Source organism: Tachypleus tridentatus, chromosome 6, assembly GCF_004210375.1.
Source record: "Tachypleus tridentatus isolate NWPU-2018 chromosome 6, ASM421037v1, whole genome shotgun sequence".
Taxonomy (NCBI): Eukaryota; Metazoa; Arthropoda; class Merostomata; order Xiphosura; family Limulidae; genus Tachypleus; species Tachypleus tridentatus.
Genome location: NC_134830.1, coordinates 50,395,988 through 50,419,791, shown reverse-complemented (window position 1 = coordinate 50,419,791; position 23,804 = coordinate 50,395,988). Strand labels below are relative to the sequence as shown.

General features: G+C 34.7%; 1 protein-coding gene across 1 annotated transcript; it reads right to left on the bottom strand.

Moving 5' to 3' along the window:
- Positions 1-3,552: 3,552 nt before the first annotated feature.
- Positions 3,553-16,315, bottom strand: LOC143254545 (glutamate receptor ionotropic, kainate glr-3-like). Its single transcript, XM_076509711.1, has 6 exons — positions 16,266-16,315; positions 10,353-10,410; positions 7,335-7,438; positions 6,425-6,515; positions 5,545-5,703; positions 3,553-4,057 (listed from the first exon to the last, which is right to left on the bottom strand). Exons 2-6 carry the CDS (start codon positions 10,407-10,409, stop codon positions 3,866-3,868), a joined length of 603 nt encoding a protein of 200 aa, XP_076365826.1. The 5' UTR covers position 10,410; positions 16,266-16,315; the 3' UTR covers positions 3,553-3,865.
- Between the last annotated feature and the right edge of the window lie 7,489 nt (positions 16,316-23,804).

Genomic DNA, 23,804 nt, shown 5'->3' with positions numbered 1-23,804 from the left:
CCACACGGCACGGAAGGCTCAAAAACGGGCCTGGGATACTTTCCGTAGATATCCCACACTCTAGAACTGCATCGCTTTCCAGTAGGCCCGTGCACATGGTCGGTGGGTAAGACGTCAAAGCCAGAATGAATCTTGGATTAAGTTCACAACTGGCATATCTTCTATCACCAGTTCCAAAGTTATAAGGGACAAGATTCGAAAGGTCAGTGGGCAATATAATTGTGTCTCCCTCTCGATCTTACTCTCTGGTCAGGAGGTGACTGATGTCTGGAGTATCGCTGACACTCTTATGGTCTGGAAATAGCTGATACCTGGAATATCGCCGATACTTTAGGTGAAAGCATTTGCCGGGTATCTAACACTCTGCTTCTCCTTCCACCTTCTTAGTCATCAAGACTCGGGCAGAGTTATTACCTCTTTCCTTTCGAGCTGATTGTCTCTCTGACTATAATTGTCCCTTTACACTGGTGGAACTCAAACTGGCCCTTCATCGGTTTGGCAGTACATCGGTTGAACCTGATCGTGTACACTATGACATACTGCGCCATCTATCTTCTGCTTCTCTTGCTATTCTTCTGATTGTTTTTAACCAGGTCTGGCAGGATAATGTTTTTCCTGATGCCTGGTGCCAGGCTATTGTCCTATCTTTCTCTAAGCCTGGGAAGAATCTCAAGATTCCTTCAAACTACTGTCCAACTGCTTTGACGAGCTGTCTCTGTAAGACCTTAGAGAGGATTTTAATGCTCGTCTTGTTTGGTTCCTCGAATCAAACAACCTCCTCTCGCCCACCCAGTGTGGGTTCTGACGATAGCGCTCCACCATGGACCTCCTGATTCGACTTGAAATGTCAATCAGAGAAGCCTTTCTCAAACAACATCTTGTATCAATATTCTTTGACATTGAGAAGGCTTATGATAAAACATGAAGATATGGCATTTCGCGAGAACACCATATATGTGGATTACGTAGCCATTTTCCCATTTTTATTAAAACTTTTTAATGGACAGGAGATTCCAAGTTCGTGTGGGGTCGACACTTTCCTGTTCTTTTCTATAGGAACTTGGAGTGAGCAACGCGAAAACAAGCTTTTCCAAATAAAACCCTATATTGGATTTTGGCCGTCTTGCTTCCGTAAGGATCGGAAAGAGGAAGTTGTTCTAACTAGACTGCGCATTGGTTACAGTTTTTTAACTCATCGTTTTCTTTTTTTCTGGAACTGATGCACCAGTGTGTAGTCTGTGTAACACTCAGATCACAATAAGCCACATTTTACTTTCTTGTCATCGTTACGACTCTCAACGACGGCATCATTTTAAACATGTTCTGTCCCAAGGTTTGTCCATATGTTAGATAGTGTTATTGGTGATGGTGATACTGTCCACCTTGGTAATGTTTTCAGTTTTTTAAAGGACATTAATCTTTTTACTGCCATTTAAGTTTCTAATTTATACATTACAGCTTTTTTAATGTGGTTCCTCATTAAAAATCACAGTTCATCTAGTTCGTTTTAAATTAGAAAATGGCCGTAACATTAAATAACTCGACACCAGGACTGGAAAGGCCAACTTCAGGTGACTAACGCTACTGTTTGAACTATCCGTTAGTCATCCTGGCGAGTTATTATTAAAATCTTGCTACACGCCTCTTAAAACTTTTTTATTACTTTACTTTTTGAAAATGGCCATAACGTTAAATAACTTGGAACCAGGACTGGAAAGGCCAACGTTAGGTAACCGGCGATGGTTTTTGTACTTATCTGTTCGTCTTCCTGGCGAGTTATGATAATTATAGTTACGCTACAGAAAGTCCTTTACAACTTGAATTACTGTAGTTGTAGTTTTTCGCTTAACGTTGTAGACTAGATGTAAACATTGATTTTATGTTATTTATGTTTTAAACTTTGTTTTGTTTTACCTCAATTTCCTTTTATGAATTTTACTAAATTTACTTTTAACTTTCTACCGGATGTTTGGCACAGATAGCCTAGCTGCTTTTTGTCGTAAAACTCTAAATCAACCAACCAACCTTGACCAATTGGTGAATAAACCCATCTTGGACTAATTCAAGGAACCTTTCTCCCTCACGGTTTGACTATTAACATTTCCCAACCTTTATGCCTGAAATTAAAACCACCCATCATTGTGACTTCATTAACAGAATATCTCTTGCTATGTAAGTTGTGTCTTTTACTTGTACTCTTGGGTAGTATAAACTCTTTTCTCCGTATTTACCCTATATATTATTGTATCCACATGTCATGTCAAGGAATCACGTATAACTATAATATACTTTAACTTCATAATCTATGTCCTTCTATATTCCTTTTGCCTTTCCGCTCTCCAATAATTCTTCGTCTATATAAGCCAAGGGCTGAAGTTTGTTGCTTAATAAAACTTTGTAAAAACAAGATAATTAAGAATTTCGTAATTTCTGATATAAGATGGCTGTTTGATGTAACATTACATGTTAGTTTTTTTGTCTTCAATTACATTAGAAGCTTAGTTTTTAGATATGTAACTGGTAGTTACTACTATTACAACACGAAAGAACTATTAACCAAGACAGTAGAAGACTAATACATCACCAACTTACAGACAGCAGTGCTTCTGACATGCTCCCAATTTCCACTAATGGTTGAATGTTTGAGAATCGTAAAATATCTTCAATGCTGTCAATAACATCAATGTCTTCAATGACCATCAGTGATGACTCCAAATGACCACTGAAGTTCACTGTTAACATAAATACAGCAAAAAGCCATGCAGATAATATCAATCTATTAACGGTTTTCTCTTCCTTCCTGGTAATACCTAATACACCGAAAGATGTACATAAAGTTGGAAAATCAAAGTTACATAATCTCAGGATATCTGAGTGAATTGTTCATTGTTGTTATGGTATTAATAAGATAATATTAAAGAAATGTTTGTAAAGATTAAGTGAAAGAGTAAGAATAATAGCTGGAGTCTGAATATAATAGTTAATTAGGTAACGTTAGTCATCAGATGGGGCAAGAATAATAGCTGGAGTTTGGATATAATAGTTAATTAGGTAACGTTAGTCATCAGATGGGGCAAGAATAATAGCTGGAGTCTGGATATAATAGTTAATTAGGTAACGTTAGTCATCATATGGGGCAAGAATAATAGCTGGAGTCTGGATATAATAGTTAATTAGGTAACGTTAGTCATCAGATGGGGCAAGAATAATAGCTGGAGTCTGGATATAATAGTTAAGTAGGTAACGTTAGTCATCAGATGGGGCAACAATAATAGCTGGAGTCTGGATATAATAGTTAATTAGGTAACGTTAGTCATCAGATGGGGCAACAATAATAGCTGGAGTCTGGATATAATAGTTAATAGAAACTGTAATTAAAGGTAAGTACTTTACTTTACCACATTTTAGTCATCATCTTCTGAAATAGTTAACTATGTATCAAATCACCATTAACGAAACATATGACTACTATTGACGTACAGAACTTGTTAAAACAAGAGAATCCTCAATAATCGTGGCACTTTTATTTCTTTTAGGCCGGATTGAAGAGAAATGCAACTGCGAGATCTTGTGCGTGGTCAAATACAGTCGATAGGGTTTGACCTGTTGAGTCCAAAACTGTAATTAGATCTCAAATCCGTCAAAATATGAAGGAGCCATCAGCTAAAAGTTTGTACTTGAAAAAAATCGGAGCCGTTCTATGAGCCATTATGCCGCGGCTAAAAATAGTCTTTTTGAATGTTAGTTTTGTTTTATGAACGCTGTTTCAATATTAAAACAACAGACGTATATTAAATGCGTTATTGTATGTCAAAGCTGCTCGCGAAGTTCTGTGTGGACCTGGTTGTTTATAAATCGAACATTTTTAAAGGTCGAGTAAGAAATATTTTGAAAGATTGTTTGAACCTTGATATAACAATATCCTCCAGAATGACCAGCAGTTGGTTAAAGATAAAAACACCCAGCCATTGTTGGTAGTTCTGTCTTCTTGAATAAGGACGAAGGATGCCGAGATAATGGTCAAGAATAGCAGAGCCAGTAAAACACCCAAGCACACCTAGGCAGAAAATGTTACAAAACGTATAAGAAATAGCGTAAAATGTTCCAACCAAAAAAAAACAAAAAACTTGTTTTTTTCAATTTCACAATCTCAATGAAAATATGTTATTATTTAATTTGTATATATAAACATAGAAGTTTACTTACACGACCGACCGAAGATACATTATTTTGAGATACAAGTTTAGATATGTGTTTGTTTCTTTGTTTTTAATTTCGCGTAAAGCTACACGAGGGATATCTCCGCTAATCTCCCTAATGTAGCAGTATAAGACTGGAGGAAGGCAGCTTGTCATCATCACCCACCTCCAACTCTTGGGCTGCTCTTTTACCAACAAATAGAGATTGACTGTCACATTATATCGTCCTCATGGCTGAAAGGGCGAGCCTGTTTGGTGCAACGGGAATTCGAACTCGCAACCCTCAGATTACGAGTCGAGCGCCTTAACTATCTGGCCATGCGAGCCCTTAGATATGTGTATGAAATATAAAACAGTGAACGACCCTTAACTCCTCACCTTGACCTTAGAAGGCCCACTGATTAACGTGCCAGGTGTGGAACTGAGGTTCCTGGTTTCCTTATCACACTTTTCAGGCCATGAACTTGGTTACTACTGTCTTTTTAATAAGACCCGCACGGTCGTGGCCTAGTGACTATTTTACTGAGCTGCGTATCAGAAGATTCAACCTTACGCTATTGCCGCCTGAACGCATTATAAACGAAGAGGAAAGCATTTACAACTTACTGTTAATCCCGCAATTCAGTTAAGTCCACCTGTGTAGGCGGCGGGCACTGTTAACTGGTTGCCTCTTCTCTAGAATTCAGTTCTAAATTATGGATGGATATTTATGAATTTTGGATATCGTTCAGGTTGGAAATACCAAATACATTTCCATTTTCTCTTCAAAGAAGACATTTTACACGGCTGTATGGCTGTAGATTTAAACGCTAGAAACCGAGTTTTGATACCCGTGGTGGGCAGAACACAGATTCCTCTTTGCGTAGCTTTGTGCATAACTACAAATGAAGAAATAAACACATTATATAAAAACTTATTATCTTGGCTATGTCACGCTCGCTCTTTTAGCTGTAGGAGTGTTATAATGTGACAGTGAATCCTAGTATTCGTTGGTAAAGAGTAACCTAAGAGTTAGCGGTGGGTGGTGATAACTGCTAAATTAGGGATAGCTATCGCAGATAACTCTCGTGTAGCTTTGCGCGAAATTCAGTTAACCAAACTTAGTTGCGCTAAACGCGACCATATAATACTTCACCACAGATATGGAAGGCTAAAATGCTCGTAAATACTTTTGAAATAACATCATTTAAAACAACATAAGTCAGGATAGCAAAATAAGTTTACACCGAATATCTCATTACAGTCTTAACTTTTTACAATAAAGTTTCGTAGATTTAGACGTAAGTGTGAGTAGGCATCACAAGCAACGTTTGTACGTATAAACATCAAAGAAATAATGGCTAACCTTTAAATCACAAACTAGTAAATATCTGAAGAAGTTTGGTGCCTGTCGAGGTACACCGGACAAAACGGCAAGGTGGGTAACGTAAAGGGGATTTGTCATATCGGTCACTTGGTGGCGCTCGTAGTTAATAGCAAATGGACCTAAAGCAAAATCCACTTCCTTCAAAAAAATAAAAAATCACCTTATGTGTTTAAATATACCTTGAATATTATTAAAAGTTAACAAACATGTACGTGACTGTTTTTGTAAATGTTTGTTGTTGTCCTTTAAATCAATATTGCTGCAATTCTTTGAAATTATTTTAGTTTCTGTAATCACTTAAAAGTTAAAGTTGTGAATATTCACTACAACCAATCAATATTTAACCAATATGAGGAACACATTAAAGTAATTAGCAAATTATTAACTTTGCGCTACATAAATCAGATTGATATGTGAGTGATTGGATTCAGGTAGTCGAAGGCTTGGAGAAAACATACAACGAAAACTAAAATAAGGTTCAGAGCTGTTAACTTGACAGATTCAGACAATTAAAACTTAAACAAAGATAAGCGAGAGTCAAGCTACTAACCGTTACTGTATAGAACAATAAAGTTGTTATTAAGTTTTCTACTTGTATTGTCGTAACGGAATAAAAAATTTTAAAACAGTGGAAATTCTAAAGGTTAAAAAAAAGTAACTAACATTTAAAAACTGCGAATGAAAAGTTAAATAAAGGTTAAACAATTCCAAAGAGATTAATTAACGGAAAACATCATTCAAAGTAGCCTGTCGACGTATGCTACCCTCTATTGACAATTGTTTGTATTAGTCCTTATAAAAATATGTATTTAGAAGAAAACAGAATAATATATCTAATAAAGTGAAAGACTGAACAGACCCCTCTGTGTACCATGCCGATCATCCCTGTCCACTTTCCATTAGAGAGCTGCACTCCCCACTGGTGGTCATCAGGTGACATCAGTGTATAGCTTTGTTAGAAAAGCATAACAGTATTCAACAACAACACGTGTATCGATAACTCAATAACAACTAACTAAAAAAGGTGTATTCCCTTTATTATTGTTGATAACGCTATCACTGACTATTTTAATTGATAACAGTGGGTGTTACTTCTTAATTCAACAAATATTTCTACTGACTATTTTAATTAATAAAAGTGGGTGTTACTACTTAACAATTCAACAACATACCTCTACTGACTACTTTAATTAATAACACCAAGTGTTCTTAATAATTCAACAATATACTTCTACTGACTATTTCAATTAATAACAGTGGGTGTCTTAATAATTCAACAACATACTTCTGCTGACTATTTTATTCCGTGATCTAAACACATCTTTTCATGATTTGAATGTGTGAATACTTGGCATCCAAAAGAACTATCATACCTTTCTAAGAATCGGTCAATTTTCATACTACTTATGTAATTGTGATTCACGCTTCTCTGTCACGTTTTCATATTGTATTGACTTGTGACGTGACATATTTAATTTTATCTTAATACAGTGTTGTTAAAGGTAAAACTTTCTGAATGTTGTAGAGATTCAGAACATATCATACAGTTAGTGAGTGAAATCGGAAGAATCAAAACAGTTTAACAGAAATGCGATTTCTCAACTGATCATATGACCAGAGCCTTCTCGTAGCACAAAACGCTGTCATGATATTTTTTGTGTTTCGTTTAATTCTCTGAGAATATAAACCAGAAGAGTACATAAACATGAAATAGGATAATCTTTGGTCCATACGAAATGACAAAAACACATAATTTCACACGTACTAACCTAAAATTTAAAGATCGAGTTAAGTCCTGTAGAACAAACTTCATTGGTCCATTTATACTGATTTCATTGTGTCCATCACGAGTAACTTTGACAAATGGAAACCACTGAAATGAAAACGATTTTAATCATAAATCCTTTATCTACAACTTTACTTATCTATCATACTAATATCATATACCTATAATTTTACTTACTCACCATACTAATAACTTTTACCTACAACTTTATTTATCTGTCATACTAATACGCCTCTGTTTCTTATCCACCATTCTAGTAACCCTAACTTACCATTAATCACATTTCATATTAATGATTGTATCAACACGATTTTTACGTATATGCTCTCCTAATACCACCAGTCTATATAAATGTAATACAACAGACAGTATTACGTCTATACAACTATTCCGCAGGGTGTGGATGGACCTGCACCAGAACTGATATGAAGATTCATTAGGTGCAGATGGAGATACATACATATATTCGGTTTTGCATTTTTTTTTTTTACAATTACATATAAGGGAAGTAACTTTTCATGTCCTAAGATAATCTTTCCTTAATCATAAATTTACATAACTTTCTTCCAGGGGACAGATAATCTAACTAGTTTACATTATAATTCTTTTTTAACGACTGTATCGTGGGGGTGGAGATGATTTCTTTGGCTCTGTTGTTTTCATCCCTTAGACTGCACATTAAGTTATTATTCTCGGGAGATGAATTTATCCCCTGGATAATAAATCAATAATTTCTACACAAATATAATAACTGTTTCTTTTACACTGCATGAAAGAGCAAGTACTCGTCTTCAAACTATTGTTATTTGCTGTGCAGCATGAATAGATTTTAGATGTGGTGTGGTATAAAGCTATGTGTTTCGTTATTATGTATTTTTAGTAGTCGTTTCAATATAAATAAATAAATCTCCCGATAGGATAGTGGTAAGTTTACAAACTTACAACGCCTAACTCCGTGACTGATTTCTCACAGTTGAGAAAGCACATGGCTCAATATAACTTTGTCAACCAATGTTTCCTTATTTGAATATTTTATCCCCCCCTTTGGAAATTTGACACATCTCACCCTTGTGCTGACAGCTCACCGTATTACTTTTTTTTTACTTCATAGCTTATGGTTAGGTACCATATTATCCATACTAGTACTAGTAATTACTCGTATTCGTTTTATTTATCTTATAATTCCTAGTAACTACTGTATTTTGCATGTTAGTCCTAACAATTCATTGTAATACTTTTATTAGTTACAAAATTATTACGTTTAGTTTGCCGCTATTACATTAACTCACTATAAGATCACTCCTCTTTTTTATTATGTTTTTTTATATTTCATTTTAAATTTCAAGAATACTTTGGACAAACAACTAAATACGTTTTAGGCAATTATTATTTTCTCTTAAGATGGCTGTCAATACCGAGTGTTCTTGCACGTATGCCTATTCCATTCAACCGTCAGACATTTTCTTTTTGCAATGAGCAATAATTCACATAAATACAAGAGTGAGTAAAATTGTTCTAAAGATATATATATATCGCCTTTTACAGAATATTCAAATCTATAGCCTTATTGCTAATTACTTTCTCGCTATATATGCCGGATCACAAGATATGCGCGTTCCAAATATTGACATTCTTAAAGTTAACACTCAAAGGCCCGAGGGAGCGCTAGGAATGAAAAATTCAATATGGCAGCTGATGTGATGGACGTAACATTTGTAGTAGGTGAAGTACAGTTTTCTGTAAATATCCATGAAAGAAGAAGAATTTCTTTTTGTAAAAGATGACATTAAAAAAAATCGCAAAATTGAAATCAAAAAAAATTTTACATAGTAACGTTCCGATCACACATATTGTATCCCTGATTTTAGCTTTGTAAATCCGAAGACTTACGGCTGTCCTAGCGGGGGAAATTTTTAGTACCTTTCTGATCACACATATTTTCTCGGTTTCATGTGGAAGTGTAACTAAGTCTAATGAAAAGACGTTTCTCCAAACTTTGTTAGAAGAAACAATTTTTTTCTAGTTTAAAAGAATGTGTTTTTAGATTTTTTCTTTTCATTTATCTCTCAACATTTTGCGAATTACAGTTTTTCTGAACAAAGACTTTTAGATTTATAGTCAGCATTTAACCAGACATGATAATTCCAGCTTTGATTAGTGTGATTATATTTTGAAATGCACATTATATTAGAAGAAAATTGTAATTTCCAACTAATAATAATGTAAACATTTGACGTCGGTGGTTAAGGCACTCGACTTATAATCCGAGAATCACGGGTTCGGTTACCCGTCACATCAAACATTTTTGCCTCCCAGTGGTTCAGCGGTATGTCTGCGGACTTACAACGCTACAAACCGGGCTTCGATACCCGTGCTGGGCAGAACACAGATACCCCATTGTGTAGCTTTGTGCTTAATTCAAAACAACAACAATCTTTTAGGCCCCGCATGGCCAAGCGTGTTAAGGCGTGCGACTCCTGAGGGTCGCGGATTCGCATCCCCGTCGCGCCAAACATGCTCGCTCTTTCAGCCGTGGGGGCGTTATAATGTGACGGTCAATCCTACTATTCGTTGGTAAAAGAGTAGCCCAAGAGTTGGCGGTGAGTGGTGATGACTAGTTGCCTTCCTCTAGCCTTACACTGCTAAATTAGGGACGGCTAGCACAGATAGCCCTCGAGTAGCTTTGTGCGAAATTCAAACACAAACAAACAAACATTTGACGTCCAGTATGGCGGAATGAACAATTAGGTAACATGATTTTGTGACGTCAGTACAAGACCGCTTATCTGAAATCTGGCAACCAAAATGGTGACTTGTGAAGAAAAGTATTTAGTGTTTGTTAATGGTTGTCCGGTTAGATGTACAAAAGCAGTCAACTCGATTAGAATTAATAACAAAATTATGACAATTAAGTGATTCAATATTAGCGTTCTGGTTTTTTAACGTCAACCACAGAGTTATCATGTTAAAACCAATAATTCAGTAGAAAGGTGTTTCTCACCTCGTCAACAGCTACATGCAGAAAAGTAGAGTTTCTGGTCTGGAAAGACACGCTCATGCTAGAGAAAAACAAACAAACAGCAATATATAACAATAACCATTACCAAAAAATTAAAGTATTGGTAAACAAAAACGTAGAAATCTGGAATTTTTCTTCATTTAAAAGAAAAACAAAAAAAACATTTACTAACTGATAATTAAATTCAGTTCTAGGAAGAAAGAGAAACTTGAACGCCCATTGACGTTGTACGAGCCACATTTTATTTTATGGATATTCTTAACCAAAGAGAAAGAGAAATAACTGTTGAAACTTTGACACTTGTTGAAGTGTTGAATATTCGACTGTTAGATTTTAAAGACGTTTGTTTATGTTTAAACGTAATTAATTGGCTAATTTTGTGTCTACCGTTAGTACTGAACGTTGATTTAGTTTTTTTATTCCCCGTGGTGAAAAAGAATCTCGGATTTTAGACTTGGAAACCCATAAACATAACTTTAACACACTGGAGGAATGGGTTGTTTAGATTGATATATGATTAAATTCATTATTATTAAATCTTACCGGCCGTTTTGCCTGGTGTTTTATTGAAATCACTATAGTAAGATATTCATTTTTATTGTGTGAAGTCATATTAATGTGTTTTTATATTACATTACGGAAAGCAGAGGGTTAAAAAATTTCCTGGTGTACCTGCAGTTATTTCGATTTAATTTATCTTTATCTCTGATGATCTATTATATTATCTTTACCTCTGAAGCCTTATTATTGAACAATGTGAGAGTTTTGCAAATGGATATAATATTGTATGTTCAAATCTCAAAAAATATATACATATTCTCTAAAATTTCATTAAGGTCATAGAAATACCTTTGGATAAATATTAATATAAAATTATGCTTGTTTATTTTGAATTAGTATAAAGCTATACAATGGGCGAGCTTTGCTTTGTTCACCACGGGTACGGCAACCTAGTTTCTAGCGTTGTAAGTGCGCAGACATACCGCCATAAACTATGTAGACTGAACTTTCTGTAAAGCATACATTGTTGTCCGTAATTAAAACCTTTTTAAATGTGTGTATTCATTTTAACGTTGTGTGCAGTTCATTACTTTTGAAACTGAAAGATTGAAGTGAGTTATAAATTAGAATTAAAATTGGTAAGTAGAATATAATACAGAATTGAGGACGATATACTGAGACAATTTTAATAGCCACAACACACATATACAAAGCTGGAATGTCTTGTATAATATTTATAATTTTTATATAGATTCGCGCAGTAGTGTGATATTAAGTCTTATGGCGCCAGAGCTTTGCCAAAATCTGTCAGGCGTATGAAGCCATCATCATGATAAATATTTCAACACCAAACTTCCATTTTTGTAAGTCAAATAAAGAAAATGTGAGAAACGCTAATTACTTGACACTATGTACATCAGTAAGAAAGTGAATACACATATACTATCGAAGATACACACAATTTAATTTAAGTTAAAATACAAGGAGAAAGCGCCCCCCAGCGGCATGTCTTTCGACTTACAACGCTAAAAACCGGGTTTCGATACCCGTAGTGGGCAGAGCACAGATAGTCCATTGTATAGCTTTGTGCTTAATTCAAAACAACAACAAGGAGAAAACGACAAGTGGGTACCTTCCGCTTTAGGCTTAGCAACAGTAGTCTTATAAGTAGTTACAACATCCATTTTGAGCATAAATAAATAAAAAAATATTTTCACGGTATATTATCTAAACAATAAGCCTTTTAAGAAATGTGTAGATCTAAACACACAGTATACTTGTAAAATATGTACATTCTAAACAAACAGTAAACTTGTAAAATGTGTACATTCTAAACACACATTATAGTTGCAAAATGTGTACATTCTAAACACACATTATAGATGTAAAATGTGTACATTCTAAACACATATTATAGTTGTAAAATGTGTACATTCTTAACACACATTATAAATGTAATATGTGTACATTCTAAACAAACATTATAACAGTAAAATATGTTCATTCTAAACACACAGCATAGTTGTAAAAGGTGTATATTCTAAACGCATTATAGTTGTAATACGTGTACATTCTTAAACACACATTATAGTTGTAAAATGTGTACACTGTAAATACACATTATAGTTATAAAACGTGTATATTCTAAACACACAGTATGGATGTAAAATGTGTACATTCTAAACACACATTACAATTGTAATATGTGTACATTCCAAACACATATTACAGTTATAGAATGTGTACATTCTAAACACATTATAATTGTAAAATGTGAACATTGTAAACATACATTATAACTATAATATGTGTACATTCTAAACACGTTATAATTGTAAAATGTGTTCATTCTAAACACACAGTATAGTTGTAAAATGTGTATATTCTAAACATACATTATAACTATAATATGTGTACATTCTAAACATACATTATAACTATAATATGTGTACATTCTAAACACGTTATAATTGTAAAATGTGTATATTCTAAACATGCATTATAGTTGTAATATGAATACATTCTAAACACACATTGTAATTGTAAAATGTTCATTCTATACACATTATCGTTTTAAAATATGTTCATTCTAAACGCACATTATAGTTGTAAAACGTGTACATTGTAAATACACATTGTAGTTGTAAAACGTGTACATTGTGAATACACATTATAATTGTAATATATGTGTACATTCTAAACACATTATAATTTAAAATATGTACATTCTAAACACATTATAATTGTAATGTGTGTACCTTCTAAACACATAGTATAACTGCAAAATGTTCGTTCTAAATACATAGTATAACTGATGTACATTATAAACACAGTATAACTGATGTACATTGTAAACACAGTATATTTGTAAAATGGGTACGTTCTAAACATAGAGTATAGTTGTAAAATGTATACGTTGTAAATTCATTGTTTATTTGTAAACTATACTTAATTATATGTGTTAATACAACACTGATGTGGTTTGATAACCTCGGGACGTAGGATAAAAATATTTCACGTTTTAACGCTCTCACTCCTGCTTCTGAATCGGAGAAATCGGATGATGTCTGACGCCAGTTCCTGGGGTAGAGTGATAGAGTGCGTGCTGGGAAGTCTTAGAGGATCCTACCGGTGTACACCAGGATCACAAACAGCTGTAATACTCTCTGACACTTTGAGAGTTTGGATCTGATAGACGTTTAGTTTTGAGTGTAAACTGTATAGTTTCTTGTTTTTTTATATACAAACTTTTAGTTTTTGAAATGTGTACATTAAACTCCAGTTTAAGCTACCGGAGAGGTGATCTGGTGCGAACCTCTTGATTTGCAGCTCTTAGATAGTGTATTGTCAAATAAAAATTGAATGTTTGTGGGAATAATATGTAACAGCTATTTTCCACTTGAAATATTCATAAAGTTACATTGATTAAGAATCTTTAAGACTTAACGGCATTGTAAAACAAAAAATATGGATTAACTTGGGATCAAAGGACTACCCGTAAAGAAACTTAGAACAAGTCTTAACTAAACGATGGTGATCAAAGTCTGTCGCCTATAAAGGTAAGAATCCATGAAGACAAAAATCATTGACAGAAGTCATCGACGTGACCAAAAAATGTTATGCAATGTAATCAAGAATAACCAATGCTTGGAAACAGTTTACCTCCTGTTTATTTATCTTATACCTCAAATTGTTGGAGATTGAAAAGGATGTCCATACGAAGAGAAATCTGTAAAGCCGCAAAGCGGTTCCTACGGTTTTCTGTGTGACTGGAAAATTGAACAGCGCTAAGAATCTACGATTCTTGTACGCTAAATAGATTATGGAAATCATGCAAGGAAAACTGGTGTGCTTTGGACGTGACAACCTTACAACTGAGATTTTTTGTGATATAGGTTATGCTGTAAGACTTTTGTGAAAATTGACGGCGACATGGACTGTAACGACATTATGAGTCTTTCTATTATAACCTACTTAACCTCTAAGTTCCAATTTTGAATTCTTGTAAGAAAGTATTAAAGGTATATTATCCTCTGTTAAGTACTTCTCAATTACCTACTGTTTGAATAAGTTAATTGTGTTCGAAGCGTCAAGTCTATATAGTTAATCTTGTTTGTATACAGTATTTAGTTAGGTTTATTTTCACATGCTGTTAGGAGTTACAAAACAGACTATTTTTTAAGACGATAACTTCCATTTCTATTGTCCTAGTATAAGGCAGTTTGATCAAATAAAATCGACAGGAAACACTGTGGTAGTTGTAACTATAATTGTGGATGTTATTAATAGGCTCGGTGGCAAGTGTAAGGACTCGTAACGCTAAAAGTCCAGTTGCGATGCTCGCAGTGTGGCAGGCCTGTTTCAGTCAACAAGTTCTCAGTTGGTTTACCCGTGAAATGTATGAATATTAAGTAGTGTAATATTTTATACTCATGATTCATTAATGGGGTAGAATTAAATATATAACACATTGTAATATTTACAAAATATATATCTTAACAAAAATAAAGACTATTAGAATCAGACAAGCTGTCAGATTATATCAGATCTCCCATGAGTAATGTTCGAAAATTTAATACAGAAAGTACGTCATAATTTCTGTCTTTATAAAAGGCTTTAATGACTATAATATGTAGTAGGACATGTATAAAAAATGTTCAGATAAATAAAAGAAACTAACCCAACACAACTTTTTCAGATCACTAATCAAATAAACCCTTATGAAAATTGATGTATCTGAGGAGCACATTAGGCATATAATGCTTTATGAGTTTAAAAAAGGCAAAACTGCAGCAGAAACTACACGAAACATTCAAGGTGTTTATCGTGCGGAGTTTGTTAATGAAAAAAATGTCGAAGGTGGTTTCAGAAGTTCGGATCAGGTGACTACAGCTTAAATGATGCGCCACGTTTAAGTCGTCGTGTTGAGTTTAATGATGACTTGCTGCTGGCTGCACTTGATGAAGATTGTGCTGTAGCAGTTGAAGAACTAGCACAGAAGCTTAATTCAACAGTTCACCGTCATCTGCAACTTTGAAAATGGGTCCCCTATGATTTGACAGAAGCCAACCTTAGAACAAGAGTGGAAATGTGCACTTTTCTGCATCTCGTGAACTTAACTCACCTTTTTTGGACAAGATAGTAACTAACTGGAAATAAAAAAATGTATATATTATTAAAATGTTAAGCTCCGCAGACAATGGTTCAGTGCAAGAAACTGGCTAAAGCACAGCCCAAAATGGCTCTCCACTCTAGGAAAGTCTTGTTAAGCGTTTGGTGGGATATTGTTGGTGTGATCCACTTTGAGTTGCTGCCACTCAATGTAACGATTACATCAGACTTCTATTGTCAACAGTTAGAGCCCTTGAATGTTGCACTGATAGAAAAGAGGCCTGCTTTCATCAATCATAAAGGTGTTGTGTTACACCAGAATAATGCACGGTCCCATAAAGCAAGAATCACATCTGCAAAGATTGAAGAGCTAGATTGGGAGAAACTTCGACATCCTCCTTATTCTCCAGACCTTGCCCATCTGATAATTATCTTTTCCAAAGTTTGCAGAACTATCTTGATGGAAAAGAGCTTGGAACACGTGATGTCAAAACTACCCTCTCTACATTCTTTTCCTCCAGACACCAAGAATTTTACAGAAGTGGCATTCAAAAGCTTGTGAATCATTGGTAGGAAGTAATTAATAATAATGGAACATACATTATGAATTAAATAGCATTAAAAGTGTTTCAAATCCTTTCTCCTTTTCTGAATGTAAATTCGGACATTACTTAAGGGATGACCTGATAAAATTACTTATATTATTGAAATGAATAGCAAATATAAAACACTTTCTCTTTGTCTAGTACCAGTTAATAAAAGCTGCTTTTAGATATACCCTACCTGTTTTAATATGCTGCTGTCTTGTAGCGTTTCGTTTCGCTATAACTATTACTATATTATTGCCTTGGCTTTCTGAGTAATAACTATTTAATGGAGTTTTCCACCACTTAAAATGCTTTACAAAGCAAGTTCTAACTTTGTTTCCTGCAGCGCAACTCTTTACCTTTGGCGTGATTGGTTAACACGCAAACAACAGAGACTCACAGCTTTCAAGCGAAACATCATTTTCAAAAAAATAAAATTGTTTATGATCGAAGACACGCAACCACCGAGAAAGTTTCTATCGATAAATTTTTCACAATATGAGCACGGCCAGTGACGTATCTCTTGAAAAAAAATCTTTGAACATGTTTATAATGCCGGACTTTTATTAGCAAATCACGAAAGGGCGTGTAATTAGAAGGCAGGAGTCGACAAAATTTGTCTTTGCTAACTTAGCGATCAATAACTCGTTTATAAAATGTGTTTGTCAATGCTTTTAAGCACTTAACAAAGAATCTTTTGAGAATTTCCATTACGGTGATATTCTGTCGTTCGCGCCCAGGGTAATAAGATTTCGATAAATCTTTTTACTAAACATCCCACTTTTACGTCGCCAGTTGAACACGCTGAACCAGACCGCGATAACCAACTTATCAGAAATAGTCAAGTTTACAGTAAATAAGAACAAAAAGCACAATATAGAACCATTTTCGACAAATAAAACGCCAACATGAATGACGGTTTGAAAAGAACTAATTTATTTTCCTAGTAAACATATCCAAAAGCAAATAAAAGTCGATCATAAAATTTGAAAATTATGTTTAGTGTTTAGTATAGCTAGTCAAATAAACATTCTCATAAACCATATACTACCAGTACCGTACAACCACATACTACCAATACCATACATCGATATACTACCAAACACATACACCTATATACAACAAATGCCATAGAAACATGCACCACCATTAACATACACTCATATACTACCACTAACATACAACCATATACTACAAGTAACATACATCCATATACTATCACTAACACACAACTATATACTATCAGATACATACAACCATATATTACCAGTAATGTACGATCATATACTGACAAGTACATACAACCATATATTACCAGTAATGTACGATCATATACTACCAAATACATACAGCCATATATTACCAGTAATGTACGATCATATATTACCAGATACATACAGCCATATACATATTATTTAGTTAATATCATTCTTTTACCATAGCCGCTAATGTAAGGATGACTTCACTGGAACTGAAAGATCATTGTTACAATAGGTTCACAAATACAAAGAGAACAATGATACTGTAGTGATATTTTCTAATATTCTAAAGCGCAGATAAATGAATGAAGAAACTTGACACAGATCGTATTGAATTATATTCTAAATAAAAGGTGAATAAAGAAACTTTAACTTTTAAAAGCTATTAAAAAACTACGTCGTTTGAGAAAAAAGTGTTCACAGATGAGACATTCATTACAATATAGTTTCCTCTTAAAGATAAATAAACAGTTATGTTATTTGAAATGAGTTATTGTTTACCTGCTTTAGTACACTAATTAAAAAAAAAGTGTACATTTCTTGAAAAATAGCCATGAGATTAATAAAAATATCCTAAAATCGTAAACAATAAATATATTAATTTATTTCAGATTTTTGCTTGAAGTTTAATTTTTATTTTTTGCTAATTTAATCTTTATTGAGTCAAGTTTTATTAATGTGAAAGTTAACATCATTTTGTTTGTTGCTATGTTAAAATATAAAATTAGAAATTGCTTTTAAGTTAGAGTGCAGTTAACTAACTGTGTAATCAGTAGTTCATTAGGATGTGAGGTGTTTGGTATTTTCAACCTGATGCTAAATGGGCTAAAAGTCACACTTATGGAACTCATTCCACAGAACGGGCCTGACATGGCCAGGTGGTTAAGACACTCGACTCGTAATCTGAGGGTTACGGGTTCGAATCCCCGTCGCACCGAATATGCTCGCCCTTTCAGCCGTGGGGCGTTATAATGTCAGGTCAATCTCACTATTCGTTGGTAAAAGAGCAGCCCACGAGTTGGTGGTGGGTGGTGATGACTAGCTGCCTTTCTCACTGCTAAATTAGGGACGGCTAGCGCAGATAGCCCTCGTGTAGCTTAGCGCGAAATTCAAAAACAAACAAACATTTTACAGAATGTCGAAAGCAGCAGGAAGAAACGTATAAAAAGAACTTAAAGATATTATTTTTTAAAGTAAGTCCACGTAGCTTTATCGGGTTTTAACAAATGCAAAGAACAAATTTATATATCCCCCACTCCCTCCCAAAAATGTCTAACTTATTATTTTAATACTATTTTGTACAAAGCAATAAAGAGATAATTGAACTTGACAATGTTTTGGGCTACGACAACTAATTCGGCTGTTATAATGTAAATCATCGCCCTCTATTTCATTTTTTTATATTTTATTTATTGGAAAGTAAGTCATTTTATCTTGGGTTGAAACTGTTTAGTCCGTCACCAGACGTGACAATGTAAGTTATTTTATGTTGGGTTGAAGTTGTGTATTTCATAAACAGACGTGACAATGTAAGTTATTTTATGTTGGGTTGAAGTTGTGTATTTCATAAACAGACGTGGCAGATCTTAATTCCATCGTTCGTCTATTGTCTCATTCGTACAATAATTTCAATCAGCCTGATAGAGTATATATATTTCTTGCAACAAATTCTCGACCATAGCCAATAGATGGCAGTTTAACATCTACACTCATCCCTTGCACTCAACACTTAATTAATATGCTTTTGCGTTATTATGTACCGAATTGAAAAAAAAAACAAAAACAACCTAATCTGCTCATTAGACTTGTCAACATGATCTGAAAATAACAGCAGGTAAAAGAAATTCAAAAAGTCTTAGCTTATTTTGATTTTTTTTTCCAAGGCAAAGTAATATGTGCAAGGATCTCTCATACCATCTTCGTTATCGTCCGTGTTTCAAGAACTGTTAATTACAAATGACATCATCACTCTTTTGGAAAGAAAGCCAGACTTTCCATAAATAGAAATCGTCGAATTATTCTCTTAAAAACAACAATGAAAGTAAAAGTTTTTAAAATATTGTTTTTTTCTTTTGGCTTAAAGTTTCAAATATTAACTACTAGATGTCAGAACTAGCACTATCTGGACTTGTGCTTTACCTATTTGTGTGTGTTTCGTAAAGCAAAACCATGTCAGACTATCTATCTGCTGTGTCCACCGAGAGGAATCTAACCCATTATTTTATTCTTGTAAATCCGAAGATTTGCCGCTCTTGCAGCGGGGAACACTGAACTTGCCTATCCCACAATTTTAAAAATATTATAGCCAAAACAAACACCATAAAAGAAAATCTAGAGATCGAGTCATCTACAAAATAAGTACGGAAAATATTTGAAGTAATTTAAGTTTCAGAGTAATTTACTTATTGTTAAACATTGAAGAATGATACGCCACCAGACAGGGGAAATTACTGTTACAATCTAAATCATCTCACCTTCTTTTTTTTTCTAATTGGTGCTTAAGTCATTTTATCTTGACTTGATGGTATGTAGCTCATCAACAGACATGAAAGTGTAAGTCATGTCATCTTGGGTTGAAGCTATGTAGTTCGTCAACAGACGTAACAGTGTAAGTCATTTTTTCTTGGGTTGAAAATCTGTAGCTCATTTCTCACCAGTGACTCAGCGGTACGTCCGCAGACTTATGACGCTAAAAGCTGACTTTCAATATCCGTAGTTAGCAGGACACAGATAGTCCATTGTGTAACTCTATGCTGACACGAACCAACCAACAGTAGCTGTCATTCTGTTTCTTCCCCATATTATTGACTGGGTTAAAACTGTACATTTCTAGTCTTTCATGTGGTCTGTAAATGAACTGTTTTGTTTTGCTCGAGCCAAATTCCAGACTTAAACGACTAGATGACGGTTTCAGATTCTTTCAGTTAACTAACTTCTTCTAGAAAGAAAAGAGATAAAACAAAAACTACGTTGAATTTATTGCTTGGCAAATATGACTTCGGGAATAAGTTATATTTCTGACACTAATCTAGAGAAAGATTGAGGGAAGATTTATGAATATATGAAAATCTAAAGGAAAGTGGGGACTACTTTCTTTCTACTAAAGCTCAGAGACTGAAAGAATGCCTGACTTCTCCCACTATCACTATCTTCTCTGAAAAATAATAGTGAACTATTCCAAAGTCCTCAAGTGTTTCAAAACTGTTACATAGCAAGGTTTGATCAATCAGCATTTAAGCTGTGATTGGCTGGTGGAAAATAACGTCACTGTTACCGAACTCTATTTGTAACAACCCTTTGCTTCCATCTTTCTAGTTTGCTAACTTCTCCCCCTCACCAATAGAGACTTTTTTGCAAGCATTTTTTGTGGCATCTTGTCAAATGCTTTCAGAAAATCCAGATACACCAAATTTTCACCCTTATCCTTATCTATATGAGTAGTACATTTTCAAAAAATGTCAAAAGATTTGTAAGGCAAGATTTTTTCTTTATGTGACCGTATTGACTATCGAATAAAATTCTGAACTTTGTTAAATGATTTTGTAAAGCATTTTAAACAGAAATTTCCAAAACTTTTCCCACAACTGATGTAAAACTAATGAATTTGTAATTACTGAGACAATTTTGTTACCTCCCTTAAAAAGAGAAGTTACATTAGATAACGTACTATCTTTTGGTACCTGACCACTGTTCAAGGACTTACAAAAAATAGTAGTAAGTGGATTACATATCCAATCTTCTTGAAAAACCTTTTGGGAAATATTATCTGACCCAGAAGTTTTATCGTTTTTTAAACTTCACAATTAATTAAGAATTAATACAGTTATCTTGTTTGTTCTCGGTTTATCAACTGTTCAAAATGTGGAATAGTGAGTAAATCTTTGTTAGTAAAAGCCGAAGGAAAAGCAAGATTTAATAGCCCAGCTCACAATCATCACATAATAGTCTTCCTTTAACATCCCTCAAGGGTTCTACCACATTCTGACATTCTGTTTACCTTTAATGTATTTAAAGAAATTCTTACTGTTAATTTTCACATATTCAGCCAACCTTTTCTTCGATGCCCTAAATTCCTGTGTCACCAACTTTCTTTATGTTTCTGTCACACCAGTCAATTCAAATCCCTAATATTTATGATGCTTTTCTTTAACTTATCTCTTAAACTCTTCGTGAACTAACCTGGAGTTTAACTTGCTGCTACAGTTTTCTTTCTATAACAAATATATTTACCTTGAATACTTAGAATCTCATCTTTACTAATTTACCACATCTAATCAGTGTCTCCAAGTAACTCAGCTGCCCAGTTCACAACGGATAATTATTGTCGCATCACTTCAAAATTTGCTTTTTGATATTTGTAACAAAAATATCATTATTTATTATCTCCATATACATCAAAACATCAAGCATAATGGAGAAATGATCACTTACACACAGATGTTCCCTAATGGAGAAATGATCACTTACAGCCAGATGTTCCCTAATAGAGAAATGATCACTCACACACAGATGTTATCTAATGGAGAAATGATCACTTACAGCCATATGTTCCCTAATGGAGAAATGATCACTTACACACAGATGTTCCCTAATAGAGAAATGATCACTCACACACAGATGTTATCTAATGGAGAAATGATCACTTACAGCCATATGTTCCCTAATGGAGAAATGATCACTTACACCCAGGTGTTCCCTAGTAGAGAAATGATCACTTACACACAGATGTTATCTAATGGAGAAATGATCACTTACATACAGATGTTCCCTAATGGAGAAATGATCACTTACACACAGATGTTTCCTAATGGAGAAATGATCACTTATACACAGATGTTCCCTAATGGAGAAATGATCACTTACACCCAGATGTTCCCTAATGGAGAAATGATCACTTACACACAGATGTTATCTAATGGAGAAATGATCACTTACACACAGATGTTCCCTAATGGAGAAATGATCACTTACACCCAGGTGTTCCCTAATAGAGAAATGATCACTTACACACAGATGTTATCTAATGGAGAAATGATCACTTACACACAGATGTTCCCTAATGGAGAAATGATCACTTATATACAGATGTTCCCTAATGGAGAAATGATCACTTACACACAGATGTTTCCTAATGGAGAAATGATCACTTACACACAGATGTTCCCTAATGGAGAAATGATCACTTACACCCAGGTGTTCCCTAATAGAGAAATGATCACTTACACACAGATGTTATCTAATGGAGAAATGATCACTTACACCCAGATGTTCCCTAATGGAGAAATAATCACTTACACCCAGATGTTCCCTAATGGAGAAATAATCACTTACACCCAGATGTTCCCTAATTTCGTCCCTCTCGCTCACTTCTGTTTGAAGTTAACAATAAATATAAAATAGTATTGTTTCTAGTAGGTTCCTTGACCAAGTTGTTACAATTGATCACTACAGTGTTTCAGGTTTCTAATTGTTAAGGTAAGAGTTATCTTTAATTAGCGGATGGTTTCGGCCCGGCATGGCCAAGCGCGTTAAGGCGTGCGACTCGTAATCCGAGGGACGCGGGTTCGCGCCCGCGTCGCGCCAAACATGCTCGCCCTCCCATCCGTGGGGGCGTTATAATGTGACGGTCAATCCCACTATTCGTTGGTAAAACAGTAGCCCAAGAGTTGGCGGTGGGTGGTGATGACTAGCTGCCTTCCCTCTAGTCTTACACTACTAAATTAGGGACGGCTCGGTTTGTTTGTTTGTTTGTTTGTTTTAATTTCGCACAAAGCTACTCGAGGGCTATCTGTGCTAACCGTCCCTAATTTTGCAGTGTAAGACTAGAGGGAAGGCAGCTAGTCATCACCACCCACCTCCAACTCTTGGGCTACTCTTTTACCAACGAATAGTGGGATTGACCGTTACATTATAACGCCCCCACGGCTGGGAGGGCGAGCATGTTTGGCGCGACGCGGGCGCGAACCCGCGACCCTCGGATTACGAGTCGCACGCCTTACGCGCTAGGCCATGCCAGGCCCTCGGACGGCTCGGTGTAGTGGGCTAACAACCTACTCACTTTTCACACATTATTATTTTATTCTTTTATCCAGACTGAACAGAAAAAAAGATTCGCAGACTTATTAAAAGTGTTTTGCAAAGTAAATAAAATATTTTAATTTATATGTTATGCAGAAGGACACACTGCTGGCCAAAAATATGCATTTTGCGTTGTTAGACTCAACCACTTATTTAAGTAGAGCTTCGAAATATGAAAAGGAAAAAAGGGAAAATAAAAATAAAAAACGTTTTAACATTTAATAGGAAAAATGTGAACACTATGAAATTAGCCTTAATACTAGCTGGTCAACAGTTTAAGACCCTATCAAAAAAAAGTCCTAAACAGGGTAGGAAATGCCCAACAAGAGGTCTCAGTAATGAGTTGCACGGCCGTCATTGTGAATAACTTTAAACATTCGCTTTGGCATGGTCGATAT